General features: G+C 34.9%; 2 protein-coding genes across 2 annotated transcripts; both read right to left on the reverse strand.

Moving 5' to 3' along the window:
- Positions 1–756: 756 nt before the first annotated feature.
- Positions 757–15,980, reverse strand: DTHD1 (death domain containing 1). The gene is made up of 9 exons (XM_026037813.1): positions 15,663–15,980; positions 14,820–15,150; positions 13,467–13,646; positions 12,470–12,714; positions 10,068–10,232; positions 9,181–9,470; positions 7,717–7,958; positions 1,861–1,918; positions 757–1,287 (listed from the first exon to the last, which is right to left on the reverse strand). Exons 1-9 carry the CDS (start codon positions 15,902–15,904, stop codon positions 986–988), a joined length of 2,055 nt encoding a protein of 684 aa, XP_025893598.1. The 5' UTR covers positions 15,905–15,980; the 3' UTR covers positions 757–985.
- Positions 15,912–18,828, reverse strand: LOC112945828. The gene is made up of 3 exons (XM_026037499.1): positions 18,612–18,828; positions 15,981–16,404; positions 15,912–15,924 (listed from the first exon to the last, which is right to left on the reverse strand). The coding sequence occupies exons 1-3, from the start codon at positions 18,796–18,798 to the stop codon at positions 15,912–15,914; spliced, it is 624 nt and encodes a 207-aa protein (XP_025893284.1). The 5' UTR covers positions 18,799–18,828.
- Between the last annotated feature and the right edge of the window lie 8,598 nt (positions 18,829–27,426).

Here is a 27,426-nt window from a genome sequence, read left to right on the forward strand (position 1 = left end):
AAACAGCCATCATCTCCCCGAACGATGATTCACTGGGACTTGCCGGCCATTTTCTGTCCTTAAGAAAAATGTCAGAGTGAAGCTTTAGGAGGAACTTGTGGTGTGTTACGTAAGTTGGATTGCAATACTAAGTAAGTGAAAACATAGTTACAAAAATTCAACCCTATTATTATTATGAATTTTAAAAATTAATCTTAATTAGCATTTTGAAGGCAAACAAGGTAGTAGATTAAAACTCATGCTAATGAGTGGTGCAAGTCCACCTGTCTTATTATCTGTTGCTTCAATTCAAGAGCTCAATATAATCAATAACATTACAAAGAAAGATTTATTTTTTTAAGCATACAGGAAAAAATACTCCATTTTCCAAACTTGATTTTAATCTGAAATAAAAAGTAGGATAGATAATAGTGAAGCACCAAATTTGGTAATTTCTAGAAGTGCTGTAGATGTTCATTGTGATAACACTAAAATCTGTCAGGATGTTCACAAGAATAAAAACATTCACTGAAAGTACAGAAGTCAGGATTAATTATCAAAAACCTGAAAGTAAAATAAAATTCTCTCTATCTGTATTATAATGATCCGTTACATTCTCTTCAGAAGGTAGGGATTTTTAGTGGAAATACAATAATCAATAAATCAGGGAGTGATTCTTATGATTTTGATGAAATATAGTGAATAATTCTTAGTTTCTAAAATATAAACTAATAGCTCTCTGTCAATTGAGCATGATATGTGCAAATAATTAGAATCCTTGGAAGACTCTTCAAACCAGCCTCTAGTTCTTCATACATATGTTTTCAGTACAGCTGCTTTTCCATAGACGAAATGTCCACTTGTAGCAAGCAAGTAAATTACTTGTAAATTTGCCTCAAGTGCAAAGGTTGCAGAGTTACAAATAAAAGAAACAGTCCATCAAGAGATATCATGGAAATATTCTCACAGATCTGCAGGAAACAAGGAGGAACGGGGCTATTAGTTGTCAGGGATTGTGCCCAGGGAAGGGCTTGTTTTCCCACCTGAAGCACAGTTCCTCTGAGAGATCCCTCCGGCCACTCCTCCGCAAATAGCGAGACAGGAGCTGCTGTTTATTAGCTGATCTTGGAAGGGACTTGTTCCAGCAGCAAAGAAGCTCGTAGATCTGGTGTGTTAAATTATCCGGGCACTTCAGCCTGACAAGCTGAAGTGTACTCCTCCGAACAGGTAAGTGCAAAGCGAGCAGTGGAGTGTTGTCTTCTGCAAGCTCTTCTGCAAGCCAGTATAGCAAGTTGTCCCATAGGGCCTCTGCTGGGCAAAAAAATTGTAAAATAGAATCATAAGCTTTCTGCTGTGTAAATCTTTCATTTGGAGAGCTTTCTAAATCTTGAGGCTGAGTGGGTGAACTAGATGTGGTTTGTTTTTGACTGCAGTGGAAGTAGATATGAAACATCATCACTTCTTATATTTAATGTAATTTTTGGTGATTGTACTGAGACAAGAGGTAGTGTTAGTCGATAGCAACTTAAGCAATGAGCTATAATTTCTGGGACTTTATGGAGAAAGCTGGCAATAAAATAAAGCTCATGCTTTTCCTGTAATTGATACATCAATAAGTTTGCAGTAAAAATTGAATCTTATTATGCAAAATGTAATATACTGTTCTAACACCCCACCACAATGTTATCTTACAAGAGCTTTTGTTTCCTGGTAACCAGATTGTTTCTGGCTTTGAATGTCTTTTAATATCTTAGCTACTTTTTTTTCTGAATATGGCATTTTAAAATGTCAATTAGAATAAAATAGCTCCTAGCATTAAAAAAAAAAGCTATTACAACTGTTATTTATACTAATGTTAATACATTAGATAAGTCTTCTTACCTGATGAATCAGAAGATATTCTTTTTGTGCTTTTTGGCCGCTTGATCGACTTTTCTGGCTACCAAAGACAATATGTTGAGGAAGAGAATGGACAGAATGAGGCAGGGATGGAGGATCGCAGTAAATCAGTAGCCTAACTACATAGAGACCTTGTGTCATTATTGGAAACTAGTCCACATCCTAACCTGGTATGAATCAATATCTAGCTATTAAAATAATGAAACTGCATCTGTTTGGACCAACCGAATGTTTATTGCATCCTATTACAAGGATTGATTTATGCCTTTTTATAAATATTTGTTCAGTAGCATTATGCTGTGATTGCTGTATAGAAAACAAATGTATAGAAAATCTATATGGAAGCTTCATACACAAAACAGATTCTGATTTTAAATTTTGCATTGAGCCTGGGCCTGTGTACTAACTATACTGTAAGACAGTATAGTGTACAGTATGGTTTCAAGGACAGTGTTAATAGTGCATATCTATAAACATATATAAATCATACTGTGTTTGTAGCTGTAGTTACTCATTTTACATGTCTCAACTTCTAATTTTAGATCACTAAAAGTCATTGCTCAAAACACAATTTCATTAGGAATTGCAGTTTTTCTTCTGTCTTCCTCTGAGGGAAAAAATAAATGGCTCTTTTTCTCTGTGACTGAGAAGTAGGACTCACAAGATTCCTCTTTTTGCTTTCTACTCCATGCAGAACAAGAAGCATTTACCTAAGCACTGGGCACAGGAAGAGATTAATTTGTCTCAAGTGAAGTTTAGCTCTTTTTTGGTTCAGAGCTTGAGTTGCCCTCTTTCAGTGCCTATGTTAAATCCTGTCACCGTTTCAGCTGTGCTAGCTGGTTGTATATGCGCAAGTTTCCTATGAGATTTGCTCCAAATTCACATGTTGAGCTTCCTCTCTCTATTTCCAAATTAATACCATGATTTGACTTTTCCCTTTGGGTATACTGAGCCATAGACCAGGCTGAGCTTTTCTTAAATACTTTTACAAGCCTCAAAATAAAGGGAATAAAAGGCTTTTCCAAAAGAGGGCATTGCTTTTCTTCCAAAATTCTGGAGTGCTTTCTTGTTCTTTGTTTAATTATGTATTTATTTTTAAACTTATTCATTAGTGAGAATTTGGCACCTCAGAGCTCTTTATGAGATCTTCAAAGTTTCTGTAGATGAACTCAATTACCCATGGATTGACTTTAATCTGATCTACTTTACACTGCTTAGTGTTAAAATAGTTCTAAAAGATAAGAATGGAAAATGAGTACTGTCTAGAAATAATGTAATAGTTGTATATTAGATCTAACACATGAAATGTTTAAATATCTGTGGTGAAGAGCTAAATTCACCTACAGTTCAGTTGCTCTGGTATGTGGTTTCATTTTTCTGGTTGACAGTGTAAGTAAAACACTGGAACAAAGTAGTTTTCTAGTCTAAAAGGCCCTTCAATTAGGTAAGAAACTGCCTTTCTAATGCAGAAGATCACATGCTATTTTTCTGTCAGACAGTCATTAGACATAAAACTTCAGCAGATTAGTAATTTGATAATGCTTCTATGCATTATAATTTTTTTTTGCAAAGCTCTGTAATTTCCATCAGTGTTTTCTGAAAAGCTCAAGTGCTTTCTTAAATAGATCTCTCAGACATGACCGCATTCTACTAGAATATCAAACAGGACAGATGGGGAAAAAAAGGAGAAATAAGCTTTTTGAACTCTCTAGACTAGTTTTACATCCATATACCATTTTGAAATTGATAGAAGTGTTCCTCATATGCTTAAACATCAGAAGCTGATCCACTGGATTTTCCCTGTGTTCAAAATAACAAGTTTTGTCCAATCAATGTTTTTAAATACTAAGGAAATAACAGCTTCATGAACAGAAATTATTAGTGTTACCTCTTTGCAGCTGCAACCTGTTTAAATTAAAAAGTGATGTGAAAGGTTTCATACAAAGTAAGCCACCACTGTTCCGACCACTATCAGAAATGTATTTGTAAGATAGTGGTTAAAGTGAGAACGTATGTAGAAACATGTCTCATAATGAATGTATAGAGTAACTGTCTTATCTTCACAATCCAAGGGAGATTTAGATGTGAATTTTACAGAAAATGGCAGTAAATATATAGTCAAAGTGGTTATGAGTCAATTGTCTTAGACTGCATTTGTCTTTCTCACAAGTGAAACTGGGCACTCTAGATGCTTCTATTTTTCTTATGTATGAAAAGGAAAACATCCCCCGCCTCAAAAAATACTTTCATTTTGAGAGAATATCTATTGCCTCTGGCAGCATGGAGGAGTTTCTTTCATCTTAGGTATTAAAATGAATTCATTAGCATGTTTAAACTGAATCTAAAATATTTATGAAAACAGAAAGATAGTAGAAATGTAAACAGTCTTTTTTGGTCCTATGTGTGCTGCTATTAAGGGATTTTGTTCTCAAACCTCCAAAGGCAATTACATGTTGGGAGCAAGTGAGAAGTCATTCAGCAATGCTACCCCTTAAAGATTCAATTAACTCATGTTAAGGGAGGGCCTTACTGCAACAACTGGCATCCCGTAAGCATCAAAGTAGTAGTATCGAAGTAAGAGCAGTGCTCCAAATCATACACTATGAACAGTGTGCGTTATGTTTTAATGTGCTTGTGAGATGTGTGGCAGCTTCCTTGCTGTACTACAGTGGTATATGGGTGATAGAAACTAGCAAAATGGAAGCACCAGGGCTGGTGTGTATCTGTCATCGTCACAGCAATATCTATTCTTAATGCCCTAGGAGCACCAAAGTTAAGCAGGAGTTAAACACATTAACAAAGCAATGCAAATATCTTATTGATAGAAAAATTTTAGTCTACAAACACAAATGTAAGATAGTTCTCTGTGCTTCAGCAGTATAAAATAGCATCAGTGTATGACTAATTACAGTGACATCCTCAGCTTATATGAGTATTAACAGGGGACTTCTGCTTCACTGAAGTGGTAAATAGTAGTTGCATATGACAAATGGTTGGTGAAAGTTTTCTTGTATAAGTAGTATCTTAAATTTCTCCTTGTGTTTACTCGTTCATTTTTTAGCTACTTCTGTTGATTTCTTTCATTCATTTGGAAGCCCAGCAAAATATGGAGATCTATATATCTAATTAAATAAGATACATGATCAGACCATGGATAGTAAGCACAGGACACAGTGTTTGCGTCAGTTTTACTGTCAGTGTTGTCTTCACTGTTAATAGTTTTAGAGCAAGTAACAGGATATGGTAGGTAATCAGAATTTCCTTGCCCTAGCATTCAATTGCAACTGGATCATTACTTTTAATTCATGGTCTGTCTCTGCTTCAATCAATTCTTTTTACAGCTCAAATAGCTTTAGCTTCCCCAGTAATTTGGGGAAGTGAGTTAATCTTTTGATTAATTTTGGTATGTAAAAACTAAATTCTTTTATAGTATTGTTTACACTTGCCACCCACTAATATAACAATGTTGTATACTCGTGTATCATGTGAAAGGAGATAAAAATCATTCTTTATTCGTGCTTTCCATATCAGTTGTAAGTGTATATAATATATATGTTTCCAGAAAAACTGTTTGAAGAGTCTTCATCAATTTATTGAGTTTCTACATGGACTTATTCCTTGCTTCTGAACGTCTTTCTTTTTTTCTTCCACCAAATCCTCTCGAGTTCTGTGATGGAGTGCAGCTGATGTGGATGCTTCATAGACATTTCTCGTAATTGTGTTTTTTTGTCCCCTCTAATAATATTTGAACATTCTGTTCACTTTTAAGATTGCTGCTGCGTGCTTATTGCAAGTTTTCAAAGAATATAATGATCAAAGATTTCTCTTCTGAGTAGTAATAGATAATATTAGATAAATCAGTCTAATGATTATATTAGATAAATCAGAGTCTAATGATGTAGGTATGGCCCTACATCCCAACAAAACATATATTGACATCTACATTAACTATTTCATTTTGTAGTCACTTGGTATAATAATATTCTCAAGTGATTCTTTTCAGAGAGTAGTCTGAATAATTTTGTAGTGTCAGCACAATTTACACTTGACTATTCAAAGGCGCTGAATGAATATGATACCATGAATTGCTATGGGACTGCACTAATAACCTAGTCTTCCCCTGAGGAAAAAACACCACATTTTTCCAAGTCTTTCAATCATCAAATAAGCCATAAAAGAATATTTCTACTTATATTATTTCTATTAATTTGATCAATGTGGAATTATAATAGTAAATTCAGCTATTTACAGTTATTTACTCAACAACATTCAAGCTCTGTACAGGAATTATAATCTCTGTGTTTCATGAGTACAAATAAATGAAACAGGATAAATTTGGTCATTTTCACTCTTACTCACAAAATAAATATATGTTTTCCCATTCTGGAGTTTAAAAGCCAAAGTATTGTATAGAAATAGTGTTAAAAGCTGTGTGTGATCCTAGCACTTTTGATGAGTGGCAAATCCTGCATCACAATTCTCCCATCTCCTTTGGCCCTTCCCCATAGGTCTCCCCCCGCATCTCGGAGACACCCAAGAGAAACGGAACTGGTTGACAAAGCAATTTACAGCCCTGCCTTCTTCCTGCTGGCCAGGAACGCCAGTTTGTGATGGACTTCACTCTGAAGCGTGCCAGCTTGCAGTCCCAGAAAACTACTAGAGGGTGCTCTTCTCAGAAGATCCTCCCTTCTACTTTATTTTCAGCATCTTCCCAGGACTTGTCACAGAAACCAGAATCCCTCATGGGTGGTTACTACTTTAAATGTCTTTACTAAGACTATCTTTGTGTGTCCGTCTTGGCTTTGCTGTGCTCAACTGGTTCAGCTGGAAGTAAAGCCACTGCTCACAAATAGATGAAGAGAAAATATCCCCAAAGGTTATTGCTGTTCTTGTGGTTTGATTTCTTTTCGGTAAATAGTTAAAGCTTAGCAGCAATGATCATGTTGCACTGTTCCTCTGCTTCCTTCCATTTATGTAAATAAGCTGGCGGGTTATGACTGTATCACTCACATATATATGCTTACGTGCAGTCTGACCAGACTTCAAGTTCTCACCCGCACTGGGAAAGAGCATATCTGGTCTTAAAGTTAGTAGCAAGTAGTCACAAATTTAAAAGTCCAACAAAAGTCCAACATTTAAAAGTCCAAAAAGTGACAACTTAAAAGTAAATTACAAAAAGAAAGGAACGTCACTACACCTCACAAGGGACCTAAAGCAGGTGTTACTGCACATACATGGAGACTAAATTTTATACAGATTTGATATCAATAGTGTAGTGACATCATTTTGGGTCTTACATAGGCCCTTGGAAAAAATTATAATCAAGTTTAATTCAAGGAATGAATTAAGGCTATTAAAGGTTAATTTTTGTAGGAATAGCTTTCACCAGAGCAGCAGTCAACTGCACACAGGGCTGTTTTACTGTAAGATTAAATGAAAAGTCATTGGTGATACAGTTGTCAGTATAGGAGGAAGAAAGGAGGAACCAAGTATTTACTGCTCTTACAATTTGCCATTCTGTACTGCCAAACAAGGATACAAGAAATATTTACTGAAACTTGCACTGATTTCTTGATACCTCTGCATGCTAGGGGAGCAGATGGGTGAAGTGTTTCTGCTTGCTGAGTGCATCTCTTGTCTGTGGCTGGTACTTGGATGTGGCTCCCCTCCACTCACCAAGAGAAATGTTAAGGGTGTTTGTACATTGCTGATAGATCGAGGGTGCTCCGTCACACACCTCTGTGTGTATCTGGTGTGCAAAAAAGAATACACTCCCTTTTGGTTTAATGGGTACGTGGCAAGGGAAAAGGGAAAGGAGAGAAAACCCAAGAAACCCACCTTTGGTAATGTTAGTGCTAATTTGCACAGTGGAGACTGGTGTTGATAGTCATATGGCAGGGCCTGTTCCCATTCCTTGGCTATCCTCTCTCTGGTAATTTTGTAAAACACTGCTGTTCCTTTGTAATGAGGTGAGCTGTAATTACCAAATTCATCCACTTCTTTGATTTGGAGCTCCAACCTGGGCTTTCTTTGTGAATGAAAAATAAGCCTGTAGGTTTTTCCAAAATCTTTTCCATTCTCTGCAGTTCATACAAAAAGAAGCATTTCTTACACTGTGTTTTTATTTTGTAGCTTCTAAAATGATTAGTTAATATGAATCGAATAGAACCAGTTACATAATAGGTTGTTGTTCTTCCTTGTTGTTAGTACTTAAATATTTGGAGCTTGCCAGGCTACTTCAGTAGCCTAATGTCACAGCAAGCTCTCATAAACCCTAAGTTAATGTTAAGCATAGGGAGCAAGGAGAGTGAAGGCTGTGCTGCAGTTCCAAAAGTAAGAAACATGGAAGAAGATAATAAATATATACCACAGATGGAAAAGAAAGAAAAGTGTGTTGAAAATGAAATTAGGAGTATGTGATTTCTGGTTAGTGAGGACTGATATCTATCTCTAAAACTGTCTTCTTGTCTTCTAGAATGACTTCTTTTTGCACATTAAAGTGCTCTCAAGTCTAACTGGAGTTCCCACTGGAAGAGTTTATATGAGATGTGAAAATCTTTGGGCAGAGGGAAGTGAGAGCTGGGGGCCAATACATTTTGGTAGGTGATTTCAAAAGCCCCCCAAAATAATTTTGGGGAGGCATTTACTTGAGGCTTATTATCTCTTTTTCAGATAAACAATAACTGAATGGTGACACTTAGTGAATGGAATTTCCTGACTGCTAAAGATATGTAAGAATTCTCTTTTATCACCTCCACCTGAGTAGAACTCACAAAAGCCCTATTTTGCCATGGATTTCAGTGTTAAACCTTACTTGCTGTAACTGAATTTACACTGATAAAATAGCACAAAGTTTCTTTTTGTTTGAAATCTCTTTAATCCCTGTCACATGCTCTATAAATTGAAAAGTGACTGAGGGAATCCTGGCCTTTTGAAATAGAACATAAACACCCCTTGGTTTCAAGGGATCCAGTTTCACAGTATCACAGAATAGTTCAGGGTAGCAGGGACCGCTGAAGAATGTCTAGTCCAACCTTTGTCCTCAAAGCTTAGTCAGCTAGAGCAGTTTCTTCAGATTTTTTTTTTTTTTAAATCTAGTATGTTTTATTTTACAGTTAAAATAGAGCTGTTTTCTGTGGGATTCAAATGTCTATTATCTACGAGAATTAAAACATTGAAATAACTGAATGTTGTGTAAGTAATCACAATGTATTGATGGTCGCATATCCTGTTTCAGAACAGCTCAGAGAACAGATCAGGTAAATGGTAATGTTCATTTAAGAGCATAAATAATTACATTACCTGAAGCGAATATATTACCACTAAATCTAAAATGAATCTGCTCTCCTTCTCTTAGTGGAAATGGCTTTGTTGGTTCTGGGGGACCAAAGTAACCCTCCTCATGGAGATTTTGAAGTTCCCAGGACAATTCTTTTGTTGCAGATAGCACAACTACTATTTTGTATGGATTTTCTCTGTTCTGATACAGTACCACATTAGCCATTGTGCTACAGATGGCTTCTTCCAAAGCCTGAGCAAAGAGGAGAAGACATGTGGTTTCCAAATGGAAAGAAATGCGAATGACAACAAAGCTGTATTAAAAAGAGAAAACAGATATCTATATGTTAAAACATTTTATCAACTGCTAACAATTTATCAAGTGAAATAATAGAGGGCACAGCCTTGAACATCTTCTTTTCATTTTTGTTCCATCACCTTGTTTTCATCACATGAAATATGATAATTTGCTTGCTTCTATAACGTAGAATGAGTTGGCTCTTTCTATATATATGAATTCCAATATATATGAATTTTAAATTAAATTAAGAGAATATTTATTAAAGGAAATCTTGAAAGAAAAGTCATGCAATTAGAAATCTAAATCACCCTGTAAAGATTATATATGAAACTCTGCATTTCTAGTCTCAGTTGTTGGATATGTTGTCTGTGATCTAGAGATGGAATGTTATTTACAGAGATTTATATTTTGTGTAATTATGAGTAACAAATCAAAATGATTATCTAAATCATTAGTAACAAATCTAAGTATTTCAAACTGGAAGAAAGAGATGCTAGTAAGTTAAGCATTCTCAGTGAATGATTTCTTAACTCTACTAATTCCCCTTAATCAGTACATTTGAAGTTAAATATTTTAGCAATATAATTTTATTAAATTATTCATACATTACCTTTCTAAATGCTCATTTAATTCAAATGATACAAGTCCATTCCGTGCATTCTGGATAATTACATCATCAAACACAATCCATTCCTCATCTTTTTTCCTGCGGCCTAATAATTTCAAAGTTTCACTGAGGTTCTCCCCATTCTTTCTCAGAGAGGCAGTCAGAGCTCTGGAAAGCCAAAAGATTGCATAGAAAATTTAAAGTGATCCTGCAGGAAGAGCAGTGCTTGTATTTGTACGTCTGTTTTTCCTTCTATTTTCTACTGATAACCAGATGTTTTCTCCATCTTGAGAAAATCTAAATCTGGAATTAACTTTCCAAATGAATGTATCTTAATCTGATTATGGTTTGCTTTTGAGACATCAAATGTTAGAGATTTTATAGAGGTAGGTATGTGAAATGGAGAAAAAAAACTTTTCTTCCTGAAGCATATATTGCAAAACAGCATAGATTAGAAGGTAAGACATAGCTGTTACCCATTACCGCTTTCAACAGAGGAAATAACAGCAGCTTCTCTTGAAATCAGATGATTACATTGATATCATATTCAGAATCAAGAAACCATGACATGACATGCTCTGGCTAGCTTTCTCTAGTGAATGAAACTTGAAAGATTTTCTTTCAGAAGCACACAGATGTGTTCCCACATACATATCCTCTCCTCTTCTTGTTTAAACTATAGATCTGAATAACAATTTCTTCTGAAAGCCATGGCTTATGTGTACTCCAGGAAAGAAAACACTCGAGACAGGAATGAAGGCCTAAGGATTTTTCAAGTGTACTCTCTCACTATTTGCAAATGTAGAAAAATGTTGGCATCTTTTCTGTATGGGATTTGTATCAAAATAAGCAGTCAAGACACAGTCTTTTATGGATGTGCTTTGGTAGAAGACCTAAAATGCCTTTTAGACTGGTATTAGGTGCTGATAGATACCATTAGAGTACTACCACACGGTGAAATGCTTCTGGTACAGCAAAAGAGATTTAATCTCCCACATAGAAACATGGCAGCCTTCCAAAATGTGAATCTGTGATGAAGACAGATGTCTAGTTTAAAAAAACAATGTGTGTTTGAGCTCCTTAAAATATGAACTAAGAAGTTTTTCAGAAATGGAAAGCCTGAACGTTGACTCCCTTCTCCATCTGTACCTTGCTTATTGGAGATTTTTATAATCTTGGCATGTAGAGGAATTTTGAAAAAGATAATGTTTGTTATAATAGGAATAAGCTAATTCTTTAAAGATTTCAAGTAGCAGTACTTAAGTGCTGACTCTTGTCCCAAACTAGTCCCCACCAAGAAAACTAACATCTTTCTAAACCTGCAGTTGCCCATGGTAGCAGAATTAGAAGGCCATGGAAGGCCAGCAGCAAAGTGGTACCTTTAGACTGTTTGTTTGTTTGTTTGTTTTCCCTGTATGGGATGGGAACAATATACTTGTTTTGTTGGCTGTCAAAATATATTGGTATTGATATTTATTGAATGGCCTTGGCCGTTTTACCACTGAAAAGTTTCACCCATGTTCTGGGTGTGTTTGATCAATTTTAATAAATTGACAGGTAACAAGTGAATTTTAGAGTTTTTGTAGGTGTACCCATTTTTCAGTGCTTAGCTTCAGACACATACTGAAAAGTCGAATTTTTAGAATTTTTTTAGCATGTAATTTGAAAACACCTGTCCCTCTGCCAAATGCCTCAGATTGTGTACACCAAAACTGACGTAGTCTAAATCATTATGTTTCAGAAATTTTCACTCACATAGCCAATGCAAAGTGGAGAAATATATCAGGAAATTCAAAGTGTGAGGTAGCCAAACCACACACTGGATGCTGTAAAGACAGCAATGAGGCATAGCTATTATCTGTGCTCTGTGTTTGTATAATACGTTACAAATTCTAATTTTATAAACTGTGTAAGAAGCAGTACATTTGTTGTCTTAAGAAAGTATTGTTTATCCATGAAAGATCATACGAAAACATAATAGCCATTCTGCATTAAGAACCTTAATTTTGCCATGGTAGCTTGTAATGTTGTAGATTACTTGTAGAATAAAATACTATTCTGTTTAAATATAAATGGCAAAGATCAATTTTAAGTATGTAAAAACAGCTGGGTATTCCTTTCCTCTCTCTCTCTCTATATATATATAAAGTGTTTATAGTCCTGAATCCAGTTAGAAATACTGTGGTTAGCATCTTCAGTTTTTATAAATCAACACGTTATATAGATTTTCCTGGGATAGCTTGCTTGAGATTGTGGGGATTTGCTCCAATATTTCTAATGCTTCTAACATAGCAGACTACATTAAGGAAAGTGTGCACTTTAAAATACAAAAAACACAATCAGCAACCACTAAAATTAATTTATTTTGCTGTTTTGATCACAATTAATTTTTAGAGTGTGCTTACCGAGGATGGTACATTGTAGTAACACTCTTGACTGTAGCACTAACGGCTCTTGCATGTTCTGCCTCATCTCCTCGTCTCTTTTTCTCTGGATTTGGAGGACAGGGCAGAGTAACAGTAACCGCCTTGTTAAATGCTTGGCCTGAAGGATGCTGGACATAAACCAGTGCACTACTGGACACTACTGAATGGTATATATCATGTTTTGCTTTCAATGTGGAAACTACTGATGGCTCAATTGGCTGAACCTAAGTAGAGAATACAATTGTACAGTAAGTCCACAAATGAATAAAACTTCTTCTATATGCCTTTTTTTTTTTTTTAAACAAATTGATTTATTTTTTGAAATTGACTATCACAGAAAATTTAGGTTTCCCCTGGGACCATCCCTAGCAACATACCAGCATGAATAAATGTTTCAGTGTTTTAATTGTTCTGCACGTTCTTCACCCTCCCTCAGAAATTGATTTTTTTTTAAATAAAAGTTTAAGTCTATATTTTTGACTGTTATTTTTAGCTTCTGAAATGCATATCAGTACCTCAGAATCAACATTTTTATGAAGGAGGGGAGAAAGACAATATAACTGGTGCATGTTTTGAGATTATTTACAGCTTAAAGTTAAACAGTGATAAAATCCTTCATTGCGCTGTCAGCTAAGAATGAAGATCAGATGAGAAAATTTGTTCCGGTGATTTAAAATAGTTGGCCAAACAATTGACATTGGAGCTTATGTCATTGTTGGGTACAGTTTCATTTTCTGAAACATATCAAAGAAGGGTAAGCTGAAGATATGATGACTACTGAGGACACTATGGTTTTAACAAAACTCTCAGGAAACTGTTTGTTGTGAATACAAGTTGTGGAGCTGCATAATCTTCATAGTGACTGAATAGTGAAAGAGGTTGACCTTTAAGACGTTAACACACTTCGTCATCTTGTTTTTGAAAATAATCAGATAACACAGAGTTGTGGAACAAATATTGTGTATTTCAGGCCTACCTTTAGATGCATGACTGCTGGAGAACTGAATGTTTCAGGACGGTAATAGAAAGAGATTCTAGGATCCATGCTCAGCTTTTGGGAGAGACCAGCCTTTGGGATGGTAAATATTTCTTTCTTTAAGCATGACAGTACGGAAAAAATACCTAGTTGGTAAATTTTCACTTCTGCAAAGATTCCCTGTAAAAAGAAAATGTGTACGTTGGAGGGAAAGGAAGCTGTATTCAGTAGTGGGTTAGCATTTTGAGAGTGAAATGTTAATTATAATGCAGATTACGAAATGAAAATAAGAGAAATATTATTGCCACTTGGATACCCAGTTATCTGATATTACTCTAGTCACCATGTAATGTTATTAATATTCTAATGTACAATGAAATGACTTAATGATGAGTGATTAATCTGCCCCAGTTTGATTAATTGTGTAGTCAAAAAACAAATAAGCATATATCAAAATAAAACCTCACAATTACTATCTGGCGTTTCTTTCAGATGGAATATGGACTCATACACACAGAATTATGTTACTTCTCTGTAATGTAAGTGCAAAATAATTTGCCATACAGTTTTCCTGCATTTACCAAATAATGTTACACGTAGAATCATAGAATCCTTAATGTTGGAAGGGACCTGTATATGTCATCTAGTCAAACCTCCCTGCACACACAGGGTCACACAAAGCATGTGGCACAAGATTGCGCCCAAGCAGGTTTGGAAGATCTCTGGAGAAGGAGACTCCACAACCTCTCTTGGCAATCTGTTCCAGGGCTCTGTCACCCTCACTGTTAAGACATTTTTCCTTAATTTCCTGAGGAACTTTTGGTGCTTCAGTTTGTGGTCATTTCCTCTAGTTCTGTCAGTGGCTACCACTGAAAAGAGGCTGGTCCCATCCTCCTCCCCCCCTCTCTCATGCACTGATGAGATCCCTGATCAGATCACTGATCCTGATGAGCAGGGCACACTGCTGCCTCATGGTCAACTTGTCATCCACCATGATGCCCAGGTGCCTCTCTGTGGGGCTGCTCTGCATAAGGTCAGTCCCCAGCCTGTACTGGTGTCTGAGGTTATTCCTCCTGAAGTGCAGGACCTTGCAGTTGTGTATTACATACAACGTATTACACATATATGCAAAAATCACAAACTACTACTCTATCATGAGTATTGTGGAGTCAAGTATTTCCCTTATCACTGTTAATGAAAAACAGACCTTGTTAAATACTAGATCTCAAATAATTCTTAAGGAAGTGGTAGGAGGAAGTAGTTCATGTTAACACCGTATAATGTGTAAAATGACCTAGTAATGATCACTTTAAACAGGCTTTATTGGTGAAGTGGAATTAATAAATGACTGACCTTATGGTTTCCTTGGTATCCCTCCAGAGCAATAGGAGTCAAATAAGTTGACTGAAAGTTCACATCAGTCACTTTCACCAAAATGTCCCGATAATTTCCTCTGAAGTATGAAGCAAATGGTATCGCAATGTTGATAGGGAAAGGAATTGTTTTTTCACAGTCAAAGCATTCAATACTGATGACATTGCTGACCAGCTCCTCAGAATCATCCACCACCAAGGAACTGGTGTCATTGACTATCTTGCACATCAGATTCTCCAGAACAATTGCAGGAGCTTTAATATAACAAACTACTTCGTGTTGATTCTCATCATTCCCTTCCACAAGAAATCTGGAGAAAAAGAGCATAAAATATTATTCTTGGCATTCTGGGGTGGTAGCAGTGATTTATCTTGTACTTTAATTAAATGCTTTGCTATTTTGATATAATTTCTTTACAACATAGATCAGCGATAGTAACCTATATTTATGAACAAAGAGGTATGTCATCAAAACTTTTCTGTTGACCTTTTTTCAGAGCAACTGGGAAATTATTAGAAAATTGCATAGCAGGGGTCCTTTTCTACTGGTTTCCAACAATTTTGAAATTATTTTCTTTCTTGTCTGTATCTCAGTCTCTTTGTGGCATAAAAAATGTATGCACTCAAATAGGAAGTTCCAGTTTACTTGTGGCCAAATGGAAGATATTGGATGTGTATGCTTAAATTGTGAACTGCTATTTTTTGCTTAAGCAGAACCTTCCTGATACATATATGTTGAGTTTGTGAGCCCATGATTATTTATGTGTATACTAATAGGAAATTTCTGTTACATACATTCCTATAGAGAAGATTATGTGCTTACACTTTGTTCGTCCAGTGCCTAGAGTTTTCAAAGTCTTCTGAATCATTCATAGAAGGATTTGTAGTAGTTAGATCACATACTTGTGCCAAAGATGTAAAGTTATTTGGATTATTCTTACAAATCTCATATTTTTTCTCCATTTTACTGTCACTCATTTCCTCTGTCAGTCCACATTCTTCATTCTCCACATTTTTTAAAGATTTGTTGTCTATTGCCATCTCTTCCTGCTCAGAAAGATTCATGACAGTGCTATGAGTATCTTCTAATGTTCCAGACAGAATGTCTTCTCCATTGCCCCTAAGAACATCTTGAAAAAACAGTTCTGGAAACATTTTAGTAGAAGAGCCACTTCCATAAGTTTTTTCATTTTCCTTTTTCACTGGAGTTTCTCTGCTAATATACTTTTCTTGAGCAGATACATTTGCAGTTAATGATGCAACTGTTTCTTTTTCCACAGCTTTGGTTTCACTTGTCTGGATTTGATTACTGTTCCAGCTCTGGGAAGGAGCTATTTGGGATGGCTGACTTAGACTAGAAGATATTTGCGCAGACTCTTTTCCTTCTACTTCAGAATAGCAAACGTGCATTTCTCCTGAAGCACTCTCAGCTGTCTGGATCTGAGATTTATCATCATGTTTGTAGTTAGCAGCATTAAGTTTATTCTCTGTCTCTTGAAGGTATGAGACTGTATTTATCAAATAATCCTTCACTTTCAGCAAACAATCTATAATTTCATTGCACTCTGAAGGGGGAAAAAAAAAGTATGTAATCAATTGAATTTTGCTTTGAAAGTTAACAAAAATGTGAAACCTTCTGTAAGCATGCAAACAGAATTACACCTAACTCCCTAGTGCCATGCAATGCATCTGAAACCTAATACATGTGCAGGCTTTCATTTAATATTTGTGCATTTATTTTCAGTCAGTCTGAGGAATTTTCTACGTAACCACATCCTGACAAGTACGACTTGGCTGCTAAGGCAGACCTAATCATTCTAATAATCCTAAGCCCATTACAATGATCAGACACTAGATAAAAGCTTAATAATAATCAATCTAAAATAGGAAGTTGGTAAATAATAATCTGGTCAACTTGGGAACAGCTTGAAAACTAAAGCTTAACTACCTATATTTTCTAAAACTTAGTTCTGTAAGTTTCTAATATGAGATTCTCTGGTGAAGCTTTTATACATAGGCTCAATATGAAACAGGAATGAAGAAGCATGCCTAAAAAGCCAGATTCTTTGCCATACAAATACTATTTTATCTTTAAAGTAAGTATTTGTTTTATGATCCCTTTATGTGTTATCTTGCACCTTCTCTCAGAAATCTTTCCAGAAATTTTATCTCCAGAAATTTAGTATGTATTAATTTCTCCTGTCTCCACACTTTATGCTGTCAATCTCTTTATAATTGGGAATGTGTCTTCATTAGTTAGATATATTACAGTTCTCTGGGAGAATTTCTTGCTTATTTCTGGGTGCTGCATGAAATCCTGTAAGACTTTCTTTACAGATGAAATCCTATGAAAGTTAGTTGTTGTTTTTGATATGGTGTTACATGATTTAGATAGACCTTTCACTTTCACCTCTATTTGCAGCTGCATAGACTACGTTTCAGGATAAAATAGTTTTGTTGTTGAAATCATTCAAAAAATATTACTTTGCAATCTTTTTTCCTTAAGCTCCCAAACCACTTGTTATTTTATTTTGACTACATTTGAAAAGCAAACAATTTTTAATATATTTTTTTCACTGATTTTGCATGGAAAAGAATAGTTTCCAAGGCAGTTTTACAAGAGTGAAGAAGAACTTCCAAGTGGTTTAACAAGGCTGAGAAATGAAACAAAAAGACTGGAAGTGACATAGCCTGTGCAGCTTGCCTTGCATAAGAAGTTGGGAGAACACTTCCCCGTCTCACTAATGCAAATCTTCCCTGGCCTCATTAGAATTACATGAATGTGCATCAGTGCAAAATGCCAAAATTACTCTTTGAGTTCCCTACTTTGAGTTCTCTAATAATAAGAAAACATTTCCTACAGCTCTTTAAAGGTTCCTAAATTCAAATTTCTAGATAATATTCTAGCCTCATTTGGAAAAATGGAATTTGCCTACAGTGTGAGTATTTCTGATACTGAAGTGCTTGAAGTCAAACAAAGTCTCTGCTTGTAACTTTAGACTACTTAAAAATGTTACATGAAGACACGTTTTCCATTCTGTCACAGTGTTAACCTTGGAATAAATGTCCCCTTGTGCTTAGAAACAAAACAACACCAGAAAAGCCCTTTCTGAACACTTTGCCTTCCATGCTTTTCTGATGTGTGATAGCACAGTCTGAGGACTACAGTGCAGTCCATATGTAAGTGTCTTTAAGCTACTTTGCTAATGACTAGATTAGGGAAGAGAGAGAGGAAGGTTTTTGGAAGGAAGATTTTTGGAAGAAAAATGATAATTAAATTTCATATATTTGCCTGTATGCTAAGGTAAATTCTACAGTAATTGTATTTTGGACATGTATATATATTTGGATGGTTGAGTGGGGCTGAGTGAGGTGGGCAAGGTCCCTTGGCAGCTCAAAGTGAAACCAGAGGCAGCTGGCTTCTTCCTACTTTTGTTATTATTTAAACTGTCTGAATGGCTTCTGGTTTTAACTATCTAAGCTACTTTAGATGCCTATGGACTGCAATATGCATAACAAAACTTTAAAAGCAGTTTAATTCATTATGTTAGAAGACTACTATGTGTGTATATATATATATTATATCAATTAAAAGGTAGAATCAAAATCATAGTTCCACAGTGATACAATTGTTGAAATATATTCTAAAGAACTACCAAATATTGAAATACTACAAAAGAAAAGTAAAGTTTCATAGCATCATTAAAAGGTAGAATTTAGCATCTGATACATCCACCACATTTTCTTTATAACTAAGTCCCTCCATACTTACCTTGCCTTGAAGTCAATTTCCTGTGTTTGTCTTGAAGAGCTCTCAGTAAGTGGCAAATGTCTTGAAGACCTTCTACAATATTCTCCAACTGCTGGCTGAGAGATCTGCTCAGCTCTTTTGTTAGTGAGATCAGTTTAAGCACACACTCCAGGATACCCTCATTATCCAGATCGCTTTTCAGAAGCATGTCTCTCACGAGTAAATTTGTATTCCAGATCTTTTCCATGAGCTGACCTGATTTGCCTTCAGCAGGAATGAAATTACATCCAATTACTTCCATTTTGTTTTAAAAATATACTATAAAATTTTTCCTTCTACTCAAAACACTTCCACAAGATGTTTTATTTGTTTCAGGCTGCACTGTTTATTGTCTGTGGCTTAAATAAGGAATACAAAAGTATTGTATTCCATACACAGTGAAAAATCAAGCTCTAGCTCAGAAACTCTGAGTTGATGTTGACTATTAAAAAGTTACTAGGTGACAAAAAGGAGTGGCTGTCCTGTAACTAAAGAAAAGGATTGCCAAGAAATGCCCATGTACACTGCATATTTAGGAACTTAAATAGGAAGCTTATGTAACTTACATATGTAACAGTGACTTAACTCTCAGAAGTTCTGAGCAATTCATTACTACACAAGCGCCTGCAAATGATCAGGGTCTCTGAAATCAAGTCCAATAATGAATTCATAATGACATAATAACTAACGAGGAAGAAGCAAGCCAATTGTTGTTTTTCTTTACAAGATAACATTAAGTACTGTAGGGTCCCTTACATGATATTCTAACAACTTTATTTCCTTTGCTATTTAGAAAGCTTAAGCAGGCAGGCCAGGTGCAAGCTGCCCACACACCACATGGCATGTTTGAATTCATATAGACCTCAGTGATACGAGAATTGACAAATCTCAAGGTTTATTTTGTGAAAATAGTCACATTTTACTAGTAACAAATGTACTTGCAGTGCTTTCTTAGGCGTGTTTAAATAATAAGGAAATAAAGAACAGCAAAGGTGCTAATTTAATTTTTAATTTCACTTAATTTACACTGCAGCACCAAGAATTTCCTGCCTATTGTTCATAGGGATGACGCCACCAGGATGGCAAAATAAAACGGTGGTGGAGCAACACTTAAGTTCTCTGCAGCTACTGCTTGGCATTTAGCTGCGCTGGGAAAGGACAAGCTCAAAATCCTCATTAGCAGAGTTCAGGCCTGAGCTCTATCTGAAGTATAACATATACCAAAAACACTTTGTGCTTTAAGCAATGTACGACACAGAAATCTGTACAGTGGCTTTCCTAATAAACATTCCTTTTTATCACTCATTATAAATATAATTAATGCATCTCTAAATAGCAGTTAGAATGGGGCCGCTGAAATCTCCCATAAGCATTATGAGGGCTAATAAGGCCATGTCAGCAGAGTTCTTTGAAAATGCAAAGCACTATATAAATGTTAAAAATAGCAATGAAGGCTATAAAGTGTATTTAATCAAATGTATGAGCTGACACCAGCTCTAATTGTTCAAAGGAAAGTTCTTTTTGACTTCTCCTAATTTGCTTATCATACTGAAAGTGTACTGCACAGCTAACAAAAAACTTGTGAATCTTTAACATATTTACAATCTCTGATTATCCAGCACTAGAGACCTGTATAATATTTCTGAATTACTCCTAATAAAAAAGGAACTCTGAAGGTTAACATACAGTTTTGTGTAGAAGTGGTGAAAAAGCTTATCTTCCCACCCAAATTTTGGGTGATGTGCAAAGAAAATACAAAAAAAAGGAGGCAAAAAATGCATTATTATGTATTTAGTATGGAGTTACATAGAGTAAAAAGTTACTCTATGTAATCATGTATGTACAGCACCTTTTCAGTTGGTGTAAACTGAGAAGTTTGTGTAACACTATACTCACTAATCATGCTGTGGACAGATTCATCAGCTCTGCATCTTGTTCAGTTTAATGATTTGCTTAGACCATTCCTGTCCAGATTATCTAAATCAATTGCAAATTTATTTGCAAAGTTGACTTATGAAAAAAGACTTTAGTTTGCATAAAGGCAAAAGAATATCTGATTTTCAAAAAACAACATTGTGTGTGAAATATACATGGACTTGTTATAAGATATGCGATATAAGATAAGATATGCGATTCATTGAGTGCAGTGGAGCTTATTAGAAGTTATTAATGCAATACTTTCATGTGCATTTTTAAATGTATGATAGATATTGATTCATACTGATGTTCTTTGTCATAGGCAAACCTTTTTGATGAACCAAATAATTATATATCTAACTTCTTGCATTAATACATATCTGTGTAAATGATCTGTACATACTCCAGTATGACCATCTCCAGAAAGAGATTTGTTATTTAGAAAATACATTTATCTAAATGCATTTAATTGAGAAAAAAGAAACATTCTGATTTTTTATATGTGGTTGCAGAAACAATAGCCAGCTTTCAAGATGAAAATTTGTATTGGTCTTTTCTGCAAACTTGAAGGACATATGGAATAATGATTTTTGTGAAATTATGTAGTACCAAGTAGTCTGTAATAATACTGTTGTCTGTAAAGGAATTTTACAGGAACAGGTAAGCTAGGTTTTTACTGAAACGGTTAACTATGCAAGGAAATTAAAGAACTGCTATTGGGAGAGGTATTTGAATTTTAAACACATGATTATTATGCATTAGATCTAGTGGAAGAAAATGAAGCAGTGATCATTCAAAGTTGACTCAGGTTTTTTTTTACTATTCAGCAATAGTAAAAAGATTATATTGTTAAATTGATGATATTTGACTGCCTTTAAATTCAGCTATTTGTGTATTACAAACATGTTTTCAGATAAACAAAAACAGGCTTCCTCCATAATGCTAATTTTAGTCACAATATTTTTGCTTGATCTTTGTGATATTTTACTGTTACTAGCTCTTTAATTTCTCCTTACTTGAAGAGATAAAAAGCATGAAAGAAATTAAAGATTTTTCATGATGTTTAGTGCATAACTTTATGCATTTTACCATTATACTGGCAGGTATTAGACAAGGCAGCTATAAAGTCTTTGGGAACAAGCAGACATTTACTACTCAACCCAAGCTCTTACTGAAGACATCCAACTTGGTAGTAGAGGTGAGGGGCCAGTGTGCACCCAAAGGCCTTTATGGTCCTGACCAGCCTCAGGGTAGGTACATGTAAAGGATTAGCTAAACCATGCTGGAAATATCTATGGATAGTAAAATAAAATGTTGCTGAAATGAGTAAAACATAGTCAGAAAACATGTAGGATAAAGAAAATTGTAAATATGTCTCACTTGGAAATATTACAGAAATGTCAGTGTATATTCCCTGCAAATATAAGAGTACCTTTACTAATATGTATTACCAAGTATTATGGAGAAAATAAGAGAGTGTGACATACATTTTCACATATACAAAAAAAAAAGATGTTTTCACTGCAAATCTAGGACCAAGGGTATTAACATGCAATTTAATAGCTATACACATTATTAATGCATATAGTTAATGCTATATTTGCGTATAGTTAATGCTATATATGCATATAGCATATATTAATGCTGTTAAAATAGTTTCACAATCACCTTAAGCCGATTACATTAAACCATTAGTTTTTAAAAGTTAAATTCATCACAGACCAGTGATCTGAGTTGATTTTACATATGGCACACAATCCAGGAAGAGGATGTGGAGAAGGCCACAATAAGCAGACTTAAAAGTAGGTAGCATTACTCTTTTCATAAAGTCAACTTTTATGGTGAAATTATTGTTTGATCTTGCATTTTTTACTGCAAAACACAAAGAAAACCTGTTTTTGGATATTTGGGGAATATTTTTATATCGGAAGAACCTCATAGAATTGGCCACTGTACATCCACAGACTCAAAATCCCTGCATATAATGTAGCCTTTACTGGAAAGAGAGTCAGTCTCTACTCTTAAGGGTAAGGTGAAGAGACAATTATCATGTTTACCGTTATATGTAGACACCAGCTATTTAGTGTTACAATAACAGATTCACAAGGAAGGAGATGTGTGGGCATCTTGCAAACCAGTTGCTTTGAATTTTCTTTGTGAAAAAAATTAAAATAATTATGAAGCATTTATGTGTGAAATATAAAAGTGCAGGAACAATTGTGACATTTAGAACTACCTTTTTAAAGGATATATTTCCCATTCCTGGGTTATCATTTTTTTTGTATAAAAACTAATGACAGAAGGGCAGTGCACTCATTCTCAGAGCTTAGATCTCCATTATGTTTTGCCATTTTGAAGAGTGATCCTGCTCTGGAGTAAAACTAGATTAGCATGAAAGTGATAAAATAAGCCAGAATGCAGACTCCATGTTTACTTTTGTATTTAAACAGTTCATTTAATGCATTATTTTCAGTTTTAACTACATTCTCTGACTATTTACAAGTCCTTAGAAAGGAAAGTTTTGATGTCCATTGTGCATAGTGGCCTTGGAGCCACTATAAAAATAAGGATCAAAGTATACAGTTAAGTGCACTTATTAGCATGTGGAAAATGTGCATGTTCTTTTCAGAATACCTTAACACCCTGGCATAGTCAATAACACAGGAAGTGGACTTTGCTCTGCTAAGAAGAGAGATTAAGCTATATGATGCAGACACAATAAATTCTCTCTTTGTACTCTGTGTATAATACAAAGTTCAGTTTCTGATAATAAAAGCATTTTGCTGAGTTTATTGATCAGTGTATATTTGAAAATATGCTTTTTTCCCCCTTATCTCTTTTATTGTAAGGCCCAGGTGAGAAAATGTAATAATAACACAAGAAGGCCAACAAAGAAAAGTGCTATAAGAGTTTTGATATTTGTTCGTGTGGGTGTTACATATTATAGTGACTACTGCTAGATGTTTTGAAGAAAGCCATAATCCCATTGGAATGAATAATGGTATGGTTAGAAAGGGTATTTCTCACAGAACGTGATGTTAAGCTATTTTACCTATGGAGCAGTGTGCATGAACTAGAGAAAGGAAGAAAGCTTGAGCCTGGGCTAAACTTCACTGTGGACCCCACCTTTCTAACAAGAGTACAGAAGGAGTTAAAAATAACAATATATAACTCCCAAACTCATACACAATACACAATATTCACATTCTTTTACAGGGGATAGTCATAACACAGCTAGAAGCGTTATATGCATTGCATATATCTTCCTTTTGTGAAAGAAATACAAACCACCTTTTACTGATGCTTCTATTGCAATTAACAATTCCTTTCAGGCACAAGATAAGTGAGTTTTGATGACAGATGTGAAGAAAAAGTGGTCTTTCCCTAGCTGTACACTGAAATGCACTAATCAGTTCTCATCATATCTTTTCATGATCATTTAGAATTTAACACACTGCAGAATGGCAATGAAAGGCTTTAATGCATTAATTTAAAGTGGAACTATCTTTATTTTAAAATTGGTTTCCTTTTAATTTTGTTCTTTATTCAAGAACTGCCAAGACCTCCAGGACATGACCATTCATAAGCTAGGTGTAAGTTTTGTACTGCAGTAGTTGTACTGAGTATGTAATTCAAATTCCATACTGGTATGCATTAAGTAGTCAAGTTTTTGGTTTTAGATACATTTTATCTTTCAGTGTACAGTCCTGAATTATCTTGAATGAAGCCTGTGCGTGACATTGGCTTTCCAATTATCATGAAAGGAAAGGACAAGATTACACAGTAATCTGTGGTCAGAATTTAAATTAACTGATTACCTGTAGAAGATCATAAATTTCTGTAGCCTATCAGCTGCTTTGTTTGATTTTACAAGATTATGTAATAACCTAATTACAGTCTTTAGGAAAAACTAATTCTTGAAAGAAAAATGCCTTTTGATGTGATAAGCAGTAGTATTTTGAAGTTATTAAACATGCCTGATGTTTTAATTTAACAGTGTTTAAATCTTTAAGAAAAGCTGTAGCCTTTTCTATCCAATACTGAAGTGACACTTACTTTATTGCAATCTTAATTAAGTTTTGGAATGGGAGAGGCTGTAGAAAAACAACATTTAAGGATTTTGTTTTCACTTAACTGGCAATTCTTTTCCTAATGATGGTATTCTAGACTCAGCTATGCTGCTGTCCTCAATAATGTAGTTTAATAATGAAATTTTATTGCCCCTAAGAGATACGCTTAGAAAAAAGCAATCCTTGAAGGATGACTTAAATTTTCTGAGTGTAAGCAGGTAAAAAAATACTGAGAACTGTCTGGAGGTAGAAAGGTGTGCTGCCACCAATTTCACCCAAGTTTGTAAGCTGAGTATTTGATCATAGTAAGATTTTTACCTGCTGAGACTTTTAGATGATTGGTATTTCTTAAATTGTAAAGTAATTCAAAACTGTAGGCAGAAGAGTGATGCTGTCTGTGTTTACCTAAAGTAACTGAGGTTTACTGTTTTATTTAACACACTTCACAGTAAAACGATCAAGCAAAAGGAGCAAAAAAGTCATCACTGTCCACTGTCTGCTGCCAGCTCAACCCTTGCAGCTTGCCGTGAGTATTACTTCCCTCGTGGCTTGATGACTTTAAACTTTTCTTTGAACATTTTACATTTGAGGCTCTTTTTCAATATGGTATTTCAAAAAGTAACCTGAAAAGCTAAAGAAACCGTATGGCAAAAAGGATGTTCAAAGATCAGATACTTTTCAACCTTCTAATCTAATCTAGTACCTTCACAAGAATTCATGGTCTCATAGAGTATCTTCATTATGAGTTATCTGTTCAAGTGTTATTTATATAGGTAAGTCTCCAACCTTTAATAGAATCAGAAACCGGGATGTAATTCAATTATCATGAAGTAAGTTTGGGGAGGAAGTAGGAGAAAGCAGGAAAGAAAAGAGAAAACAGAAATTATCTGTCACTAGACACTAGGAAAAATGAGTAATTATATTGAAGTTTATACATTTTTAGCTGTGGCTGTAATTTGCAAAATTTTTCTCTAAAAATTACACGTTGTGGGATCTATTGTGTTTTCTTACTTTTCATGCCAAATTTGCTCAAGCAACAAGTAAGTTGAAAGTGGGAAGTGTTTTAGATAATGACCTTTAAAACTGTCTTTTAATGTATCTTATGTGGTTTCTGTAAAATATAAGCAAGACAGTGTTATGTAGATAAACCCTTAATTATGTGGGGTTCAGTACAATTCAATCAAATGTGTAGAAGTTTAATACAGGAAAAAGTTAGCACTTTGGTGTGCAGAAAAGTTCCTCAGAGGGATTTATTTTTAAAAAGTTTAAGAATACTCCATTAGATTTCTGAAAGGTAACAGGGGTTTATGCCACAGTAAGAGGGTCCCCTAAATAACGGCAATAGCGAAGAAGGAAAAGGAATTGCTCTATATGCTTTGCTGCGTATGTATTGTGTGGCTGCATGTGTATTCAGTAGCAATTAGAAAGCTTTTATATATAAATGAGAAACAAAAGTGCAGGGATGAGCTCCCACACTGAAAGCAGGCACTGAGAATGAAGTATTGAAGCTGGCCCCGTCTCTCCTAGTGAAAGATGTTTTCTAGTGAAACCCACAGCAATAGCTAGACCAGCAAGAGGTTGATGACAGTTATTTTTTAAATTTGCATTTTTTGTGGTTGAATGCCTTTCTTCTGAAGTGAACTCAACCTCTTTCCCCTCTAGAATAAATTGACTGTTTTCATTTTTAGGCTTGTGAACTCAGATGAGTCTTGTGCATAGGATAGTTTTACTTTCCCACAAGCAATAAATGCAAATAAAACAATGATATTTTATAATCAGATTTTTTTTTTCAGATTTTCTGCAAACTGAAATATACATAGATATTTTGAAAGTGAGAGATTAACTGGTTTGAATGCTGGTTCCGAGTCAGGATAAAGAGGGGATTAGTCCTGGTAAGTACTGTACAGTCTTTGGTGAAAGACAATTGATAGAATTTCCTTAACTTCCAGAAACCACACATTAGCACAGGAATATATTTTGAATTGCCATCTTTGAGCACATGTGAGGTCAAGTTCAATATTTATGACTCATCTATCACCACTGTATTAGCATTGATTTGAGAACAAATGTTACTATTGATGTATATCTGTGCTATTATCCCCAGAAAAAAAATAGTATTCTAGTACATTTGAATAACTTCTAGACTTCAGAGGATTTTGAAAGTACAGCTGAGTGCAAATGCAATATATAGGCCAGAAAATTCACTCTCCCTAAACTTTCTTCGATCACCTATATTCCTAAAGGAAGGAAAAAACAATGTATTTTGCAAAAGTAAGCAGTAGACAGCGTATCACCATGTTACACCAACTTTGAGCCAATGGTTCAAAGGAATTATATCGATATCAAAACAGCTTAAAGGGACTACATAATCGGTCTGTTGGTTGTTTTAATACAACAGAGTCAGCTATACAGCTATTAAAAGAAATAAAATGGCAAAATCCACAATGGTCATGTTGTCATAACTGTGAAGGAGAACATTAAGTAGTTTATAAAGTCATAAACTAAATACCCAAACTCATCATATTATAGAGGAAACTATTTTATCATTCTTCTTGAAAATCAGATTGGCTGTTATACAGCTATATCAAAAAAGTGGTACATGTTGAAGTGGCTTATAGGTCTCTGTAAAAAGGTACATAGGTGTTGAGTGAGACATAAAAACAAACAAAAAACATGAGTTAGGAAGCACAGAATAACTGGCTGAAGTGAATCCCAAGGTCACATAAACAGATAATAGCAAATGCAAACATTGTACCTAGTTTTCTCAAACCCTGTATTCATTCTTCACTATAGCCCTATCTTTTGTCTGA

This window comes from Nothoprocta perdicaria, unplaced genomic scaffold (genome assembly GCF_003342845.1).
Source record: "Nothoprocta perdicaria isolate Ctin4 unplaced genomic scaffold, notPer1 scaffold_2, whole genome shotgun sequence".
Classification (NCBI taxonomy): domain Eukaryota; kingdom Metazoa; phylum Chordata; class Aves; order Tinamiformes; family Tinamidae; genus Nothoprocta; species Nothoprocta perdicaria.